Consider the following 9,602-nt stretch of genomic DNA (forward strand, 5'->3'; position numbering starts at 1 on the left):
TCACTTCTGGATCGACTTGAAATAGTTCGGAACATATCACTGGTAGTGTCGGCCGATCTTGTGAACCCGTGGTTGGAGACGTTTCTGGGAAACGTAGTATTACTCCAGCTCGTTTACGGCACCTGTAAAACAGAAAATATAACATAAGTCACATGCAATTTATATTTCAAATAACTTTTGTTGCATTAAATATCACTTTTAATTATTTTTCATTTTTTTTAATCCATAGAATATCTTAATTATAACTATGCAAACAGCTTTAATTTGTAATCAAATAAAACATTTACAGTTACCCATATGTGACTATTTATTAGCACAGCTACACTCTAATTGATGGAAGTGTTAGGTGCTGGTGTACAGAAGTATGTGTCTACACATATACGTGTGTGTGTGTGTGTGCATGTTTGTGCATGGATGGCGTGAATTTGTATATACAATGTATATATATATTTGTGACTTTCATATTTGCATCTTGACATCTACATTATTAGATATAGTTACCTAAGTTAATATGTCATGTACACTTTACTTTTATTAATTGTTAGATGTACTTGTATGGAGAGGTGTTTAAATAGGGTCTGCCTGTTCACTAATCCAACGAGTTTGGGGGAGAATTTTGTTTTACTGACATACCTTATGCGAGAGTCTTTCCGGCATGGTGCAGTGATAGAATCCACGTGACGAGAAGCCTTGAAGCATTGATTCTGATTGAGGAAGTGAAGGCTGAAAGCATAAACATAAAGACCATAAGTAATTGAACAAATATTTCAAGGCAGGCAAAGGATGTCAACAGTATAGATCTGTTAAAAAATATGAGCCTAAGTTTTCTTAGGGATGCAAATTAAGAGAGAAATATATCAGTTTCAATTAGTGTTATTAAGTAATTTCTTAATATTTTAAAGAAATTTTTGCATTTGGAAGTGTAAAAACTGAAACAAATTTATTTGTTTTTATTTCGGGTTTTACGGCAGGTATTCGTCTAATACTTTTGTAATTATTTTTAAGAAAGAACGAAGAAATGTTGTGGTCCTTACCTTGGAATGATGTTCTGTGGGTTGTCCTGGCGGTGAAGGCAGATGTGTGATTATTACGCCTTGATGTGGACGGATGAATAAACTATGGGATTGTCAACAGCAGTGGAAATCGTCATTGTCGTTGTATAAGCAGGAACTAACATCCCAGGAACGGTGGACAATAGCTCAACATCGCATCAAAACTCAAGGCAGTGTTGTCCTAGCATGCCGGCAAGGCAAATCAAACGAAGAGATTGTCACAGGATTTTGATTTTCGACTTGCTTGCTTGAACAGTTTACTTAGGAACAACATGGCTCTTTTGGGGACAGTTTCTCCTTGGGTTTCTCCGTTAGCACAACCTGGTTCACTGGGATGTTGAGCTTGAAGCGAATTTGACTGAGTATTCCGACTAAGAGCTCATCCACATGATGGTTGATGGCAACGGATGTTTCTGTATATTTGCAGTCGTACTTCATGGCGATGACCTTAGCTTCTGAAATTCGAAAACACCGACATAAGTAACATGCATTCATATTTTACAAACAAAATCATTTATTACTAAACTTACAGAGAATATTCATTTTCAAGCAAAGACAATGGTGAAGAGAAAGAAATTACTGAACCACGACAGCGTGACGAATACACGCTGTGGTTCTCAGTCAAACTCTAGTTCTAGTTCCATGTTTAAGCTGGAGAGAAAGCCTTAACAAGTCTTCACGTACCTGACGATGGCACTCGACGTTGCCGAACAAGATCTGTCTTGTTAGCAACAAGGATGATGGCTCGATCGGTTCCCATTTCAACCCGGAGCTGGCGCACCATGTTTACGGCAGTTTCAAATGATTCCTGGTCTGTGATGGAGAAAGCCACGACATACGCATCGACTCGGAGGTCTTCAAAATCACAGTCCTGAAAACCCAACAAAACACGGATAAGTTAGTGTGGACGATTGTACCCATGTATTGCTCTTTTGTAATTATATTTTATGAATGCCCAAGATGAATAGACATTGTTTGTGTTTTAATCAGAATTACCTACTTTGAAATTCGCTTTAAGAATCAAAGTGCGAGACAATAGAAATGGTTATGTCGGCATAATGTGCAATGCCGGATTATAATTGAAAATGTCAAGGCATGTTCATTCTGTTTTAGGAACAGGTAAGATACACAGTGAAGATGTTATTTAAAGACCCACCAGGACCTTCTTTAAATTTGCGTTAAAATGAAGTGATATTTTTCAACTCACCTCGGGGTTATCGATAAACTCCATCATCGACTCTTCTCCATCCAACATGACGGAAACAATTGAATCATCATGCTCGTCGGGATCAGCTGTTGAAATAAAGTAAAACAACATAAATGCCAAAGTATGTCAAACCTAAAAATCTATTTCAGCCCTTGTAAAATAGGACGCTGAACGAACATTAAAATATATCAATTGATCAAAACGTTTTGTGATATGGTGCTGATAAAAACACACGTAACCTTGACTATGCCCATATGCTTTGAAAAGGTATACAATGTGTGCGAACAAATGAAGTTGATTTCGTCATGCAGTCCTAAACTATCGAAGATAAAACTGAACTGCTGTCACTTTGACTATCATACTGAAACAAACATCTGTTACAGAAAATAATATTGTCATCGCCACCTTTCACCTCCTACACAAACCCTTTAGCTGAGCGTGGCGTTTTAATCAAAATGCAATGAACATCTGTTGCTGGTCGCAAAAGCAGCATGAATGTTTACAGAACATGAGGTATTGACATATGTACGTATCAGACACAGCTACCGAATGTGTTTCCTTTGAAGTCTGGTTAGAATAATGAAAATTACACAACCGTTACGAAATCATCTTACATTGCGCGCATTACAAAATCAGTTGCTTTTTCCAAAACGTATAAACGCTTTCAGCCACTGTGCAGTATTGATCTTAGCGTCCAATCAATGCCGGTCGTGTTCAACCAAAAAGATTCGTTCTGTGAAGGAGATTCAGGGACTACTTAAGGCTGTTTTTCTCCAGAAACCCGATTAAAAAGTCAATAAGGCGGAGAATTGCCTTTGACGGCTAAATATAGAAGGCCAGGATACACGCTGCTGGGCGAGAGTGAAGAAAGCCTCGAATCGATCGAGGTACACGTCATATCACGCGAGGATAGAAAACTGACGTCACTGGACAGATTTGGGATATGACGTCTTGTCTAGAAATGAGTAGGCCAAGAAATTCAAAATATTGTTTGTCTCCTATCACAACCATTAACCTTTGAAGTCAATGACGTATATAATCTTTAAATATTAATTAAAAGTACCGGATCACATCATGCATTAAGTACCATTATTCGTTCATAAGAGTATTTGCATATTATAATTATATTTATGCAAGCTAGACGTATGAAGGAGATGCTTAAATATCAAAATGAGACTGATATTACATGCAGTTCTATTTTCTCATATTGAGACCGATTATTAACATGCAGTTCTACTTTCTCATATTGATACCTATAACTAACATGCAGTTCCATTTCCTCATATGTAGACCGAGTTTTAAAATGCAGTCTTAATTTATCCAATCACACGAGTGGGTGTAGGTTGAAATCGCCTCGACATGTGTTCTCGAACTTCTATAAACTGGACAAAAGTAGTTACAATATTGATTTAAATCCTACCTATCGCCCACAGTTGAACTGGAATAGCTACTGCGGTTTTATAAATACATTCTATTATTAAGAGCGGGCGCGAAACGTATAGTGTTATCACATTGCCCTGGTATCGATCTACACCCGCAAGGTATGGATGAGTCAGTGTCGTCAGCGAGACAGAGAAAGCCGATGACAACATTTCGCCATGACATCAGCGTGCTTGTCAGAGGGCTCTTCGCTCTGCATCTCGCCCCAAGAGGCGTATTTCGAAATACTTGTTTTGCAGCGTTGGTCTTGATGGGTCAGATTTGGAATAATATTTTGGAACAATATGTTGTTCCGTATGATCAAATATTTGATACATATAAACAGTGTGTGAGTTAAAAGTTTACGGCACCAGGACAGTATCTCAGCATAACGTGACCAGATGCATACATTTGAACACTGATATCCTATTGAAACTACTGGATCACTTAAAAGTTAGACATGATGTCACGATATTGCATACCATATGAATATTTCACGTGGTTAAATAAAGGTGTTGGTTACATAAATGCAAGATTATTTTTATGTATCAAAAGGAATCGTACTTACGGGTTATTACATCATAGGAGCCCATATATTCCGATGTCATGAACTGTCGGGTGAGTGTGGTTTTCCCCACCCCGGGGGCACCGAGCATCACCACCCTGAAGTAGGAGGGTGCGGCTGAAGATCCCCCACTAACGGCTGTACTTTCCTCTGACGCCACACTTAGTGTCCTCTGTCTCTGCTCATTCTCTGTGACGGTGCTTCCAGATGACATCAAACTGACCGTACTCCTCTTCTTGAAGGAGTCCCCGTGGTTGACAACACCCTTGGAAGTGGTTTTGAAGGATCTCACGCGGAAGAAACCGTCGTTTTGTCCGAACATCCGAAGATCTCCATGAAGTCCGTCGGGTAATGAGAGAAACACTGAACAGTTTGGCATACTATTGATCCGTGGTCTGGCATCGGCGAGATCAAGTTCCAACTTTGGTCGGGGCCTGTTTTTGAAGGAACAGGAACGAGAGTGGGGTGCTGATGCCGACACTCTTTCTGGAAGCACGTGGAGGAGCTGTTCTTGCTGCATAACGGTACTCGTCGGTAATTTCATCGAAGAGACTGTGAAAAATCAGGAAGACTTGAATAAAAAATCCAGGAACCAAGTTTGGAAGACTTGCAAAGCTGTCTTTACCAGTGCCTCGTCCAGCGGGCGCTAGCTGCTGTGTGTAATGATCTGTCGTCTGCTAGCTAAGGCTACGCTTTTACTATTGCTGTGAGCATGTGTATTCCCCGCTTTTATTCTTGTACACAAGACCACGTGACGATTATTCATCCTGCGCAACCAATGAAGTCGGGGATCGATACCGACACCACACGCACAGTGAGCCCAGTCAGCGTAGGAGCGGCTCGGCGGAACTAAACATTCATACATTCAGTACTAATGCCCCAGTATAAAGAAAAGTCAGACACACAGTACCCAAGGAAAAGGATATAGGTGAAGGGGTATGCAGTGCAGGTGTTGTGGGGTTCATGCTTCGTGTGTGCAACATCCCTCCCGAGTGCTCTTCAGTATCCTATCCTTCTCGGCCAGTGGGGATATTTATAGAACAGGTTTCTACATATACAGTTTCTGCGTGTTGTTAGGTATTGTACGAGCGGCAGTTACTTATCATCCACGCAGTCAAGAATCTGCCTTTGTTACATTGTTTTACTACATGCATATTTAAACATCTTCTTCCCACTCTTGTCTTGAAACATCCTACAGAACAACCTTCTGGGTGGGTTGAACATTCCAATGTCGTTAGTCACGTTAACGTTGCAGGATCAATTGCAGCCACTCTTTGACAATTGTTTTTTATCTTGAATGTATTTTTATTTCTTCTGTCAAGTACTTCGCATGATGCTACCAGTTACAATGTAAATGGGTGTTAACTCTATGACTAACCTGTATTTCTAAAGCTGGGTGACATTTATGATTGATGTTCATTTCTGTAGACATTGATTTAACGAATAGTTTTCACACAAAATGCGCACTTATAAACTAATAATAACTTGCCACGTCATGAAAAAAAATGAACACTATGTCATCATGTCCGTCATGAAAAAATGTATGAGGCCACAGATGGCGTGGTCGCAATATTTTTTAAGTGGACAATTTAATGAATGAATGCATGTTCTTTTTTTCAAATGATTTTAAACGATTTTCTTCAAACGCCTTGTAAGGAACTGTCTTAAGTACTTTACGGGTCCGCCGTTGTGAATGAGTTGATACATCCATTTCAAAGAGAGCTTGAGTTTTATGGCTAATCATATCGGATCTGGAAGCAATTATTTGTCGGTTCTTTTAAATTGTGAAGACCTTGAGATATCTTCTTGTAAGTTCCTGAAGATACATTTAAATAGCTGTTACGAACGACGAAAACACTTCAGTTACTAGGTTGATCATGAATTGGAATCTAAAACTGCCCAATTGGTGTATCTGATTGAAATAAGAGAGATAGAGGACATTCACAACGGACGTGAACTTGACAATGACATTGGTAATGATGGGTTGAAATGTTATGAAAGAAACACTTGCAACCTTGATCAACATCGATCCCGAATATATTTAAACATATCCTATTTGAGCGTAGTAAACAACCAGCCAATTTCATACATGGAGTATGTTTTAAGAAAACATAAATCGATAGCAGAGTCACTATAAGTTAGGATATTATATTTTCAGATGAAAATTACGATTCATGGCGTGCTTGGACTTGACTTTGAAACTGTAAATATTGAACGCATAAGTTATGAAAAAATACACAACGATCGCATTCAACGCGAATATATATTTCTTGCATGTGTGATATTTCATTACATGTAGAATGGTTAGCAGACATTTTCATCTACAGTTCCTGGTGAATGAGATAAAATTTTAATTTCAATTTAAGCCCATATTGTTTAGCTTATATACTCATGCCATTAATGGTTGTCACCCCCTTCAATGTTTGTAAATTGGAGAGGGCGTGGGGGGGTGGGTGGGGAGGGGGTGACAACCATTATTGGCATGAGTATATATCAATAGTGTTTTGAAATATATGTGAATCACGTTCCACGCGAATAACATACTTAAGGAATGCATCCAAGTAATATTCATCACAATCACTGCTGACCAGGGGCGGTGGGGTAGCCTAGTTGTTAAGGCGTTCGCTCGTCACGCTTAAGACCCAGGTTCGATTCCCCAAATGGGTACAATGTGTGAAGCCTATTTCTGGTGTCACCTGCCGTAGTGTTGCTGGAATAATGCTAATAGAGGCGTAAAACCATACTCACTCACTCACTCACTGCTGGCCAGGTGTGTGGGGGGTTGGAGTGGGGAGGGGGGTGACAACCATTATTGGCATGAATATATATCAATAGTGTTTTGAAATATATGTGAATCACGTTCCACGTGAATAACATACTTAAGGAATGCATCCAAGTAATATTCATCACAATCACTGCTGACCAGGGGCGGTGGGGTAGCCTAGTTGTTAAGGCGTTCGCTCGTCACGCTTAAGACCCAGGTTCGATTCCCCAAATGGGTACAATGTGTGAAGCCTTTTTCTGGTGTCACCTGCCGTAGTGTTGCTGGAATAATGCTAAAAGAGGCGTAAAACCATACTCACTCACTGCTGACCATGGACTGAGTAATGTGATAAGCTACTGATAACCACGTGCACTAGTGAACCTAGTACATCCAATTTTATTATGGAATGCTCATCATATTTAACGCGAAAACCTGCATGGAGACTGGTTGACCAGATCCAAACTCTTGTTAAAAGCTAATAGGTAAAACATTAAAAGCATAAATTGTTAAAAAGTCATTACAAGGGTTACGAGATGTATGGGATTTTGGCTTTGTTTTGACTGTGTCGTTGGTATGTTTACATTTGGGCTGACACGCATTTTCGCCGAAGAGCCACATTTATTTAAAGGCTCTGATTGTGGTTCGATAATGTAACTACACATTGAAAACTGACAGATCACTATCTTTAAACCTGCTGTCCACTTCCACTGGGAAGGGTCGATTTTCTGCAACACCAAAACTATTATCCCTGTCTGACCTGATTCTGCTTAAGACAACACATTCGTATGGATGTTTACGACCACGATCGTCTAGGATTACACAGAGCGCCTCGCAGCTGTATATAAGAATACAAATTACACTGGTCTAGATACCGACCTCAGACTATAATCAACTCCGAGGCTTCTCGTTGTTACCCATAACAGACAGTGACCGATTATTGTCAGGCGTGTTAGGGAATGTGTCTATGTCAAACAGAACCTTCATTTCACGACATTAATTTGTCTATGGCCTTGGGATTTTTTTCAATCCTAAGCGACAAGGAATCTCCCAAAATGTCGTGAAACTGCCTGTGGCTTAAGTAAAAGTTGTATAAGTAAGATGTCGTGATCTTCAGTAAATGCTTGCCTGTGAGTGTCTTAAGTAAATGAGTTAAAACTTTCTAATTTCAACTGAGCGTTAACCCCCGGAGGCAAGTATCTCTCACATGTTTATATTTCTCAGGTTGACATGGTATTCATCTGAGCGTTAACCCCCGGAGGCAAGTATCTCTCACATGTTTATATTTCTCAGGTTGACATGGTATTCATCTGAGCGTTAACCCCCGGAGGCAAGTATCTCTCACATGTATCTATTATCTCAGGTTGACATGGTATTCATCTGAGCGTTAACCCCTGGAGAAAAGTGTGTCTCACATGTTTATATTTCTCAGGTTGACATGGTATTCAACTGAGCGTTAACCCCGGAGAAAATGAGAAAAGTGTGGTTTCAACTGACATGTTTATATTTTCTCAGGTTGACATGGTATTCAACTGAGCGTTAACCCCGGAGGCAAGTATCTCTCACATGTTTATATTTATCAGGTTGACATGGTATTCAACTGAGCGTTAACCCCAGGAGGCAAGTATCTCTCACATGTTTATATTTCTCAGGTTGACATGGTATTCATCTGAGCGTTAACCCCCGGAGGCAAGTATCTCTCACATGTATTATGTATCTCAGGTTGACATGGTATTCATCTGAGCGTTAACCCCAGGAGAAAAGTGTGTCTCACATGTTTATATTTCTCAGGTTGACATGGTATTCATCTGAGCGTTAACCCCGGAGGCAAGTGTCTTATTCAACAGAAAAGTGTGTCTCATGTTTATATTTCTCAGGTTGACATGGTATTCAACTGAGCGTTAACCCCAGGAGAAAAGTGTGTTTCACATGTTTATATTTCTCAGGTTGACATGGTATTCATCTGAGCGTTAACCCCCGGAGGCAAGTATCTCTCACATGTTTATATTTCTCAGGTTGACATGGTATTCATCTGAGCGTTAACCCCCGGAGGCAAGTATCTCTCACATGTATCTGTATCTCAGGTTGACATGGTATTCATCTGAGCGTTAACCCCTGGAGAAAAGTGTGTCTCACATGTTTATATTTGTCAGGTTGACATGGTATTCAACTGAGCGTTAACCCCGGAGAAAAGTGTGCCTCACATGTTTATATTTCTCAGGTTGACATGGTATTCATCTGAGCGTTAACCCCCGGAGGCAAGTATCTCTCACATGTTTATATTTCTCAGGTTGACATGGTATTCATCTGAGCGTTAACCCCCGGAGGCAAGTATCTCTCACATGTTTATATTTCTCAGGTTGACATGGTATTCATCTGAGCGTTAACCCCGGAGAAAAGTATCTCTCACATGTTTATATTTCTCAGGTTGACATGGTATTCAACTGAGCGTTAACCCCCGGAGAAAAGTGTGTTTCCTCACATGTTTATATTTGTCAGGTTGACATGGTATTCATCTGAGCGTTAACCCCCGGAGGCAAGTATCTCTCACATGTTTATATTTCTCAGGTTGACATGGTATTCATCTGAGCGTTAACC

The 9,602-nt window shown here is 40.0% G+C and overlaps 1 protein-coding gene across 1 annotated transcript in view; it reads right to left on the reverse strand.

Moving 5' to 3' along the window:
- LOC124252858 (ras-related protein Ral-B-like) overlaps window positions 1-4,934 on the reverse strand; it is a 5,128-nt gene extending 194 nt beyond the window's left edge. The window contains exons 1-6 of the mRNA XM_046686531.1: window positions 4,247-4,934; window positions 2,260-2,345; window positions 1,737-1,923; window positions 1,035-1,507; window positions 634-723; window positions 1-122 (exon numbers count right to left, since the gene is read on the reverse strand). The exon at window positions 1-122 is cut by the window's left edge and continues 194 nt beyond it. Of these exons, the coding sequence (XP_046542487.1) occupies window positions 1,314-1,507; window positions 1,737-1,923; window positions 2,260-2,345; window positions 4,247-4,787 (1,008 nt within the window). The 5' untranslated portion in view covers window positions 4,788-4,934 and the 3' untranslated portion in view covers window positions 1-122; window positions 634-723; window positions 1,035-1,313. The remainder of the gene's footprint in view (window positions 123-633; window positions 724-1,034; window positions 1,508-1,736; window positions 1,924-2,259; window positions 2,346-4,246) is intronic.
- Between the last annotated feature and the right edge of the window lie 4,668 nt (window positions 4,935-9,602).

This window comes from Haliotis rubra, unplaced genomic scaffold, assembly GCF_003918875.1.
Source record: "Haliotis rubra isolate DU_JTF1 unplaced genomic scaffold, ASM391887v1 Scf527, whole genome shotgun sequence".
NCBI lineage: Eukaryota > Metazoa > Mollusca > Gastropoda > Lepetellida > Haliotidae > Haliotis > Haliotis rubra.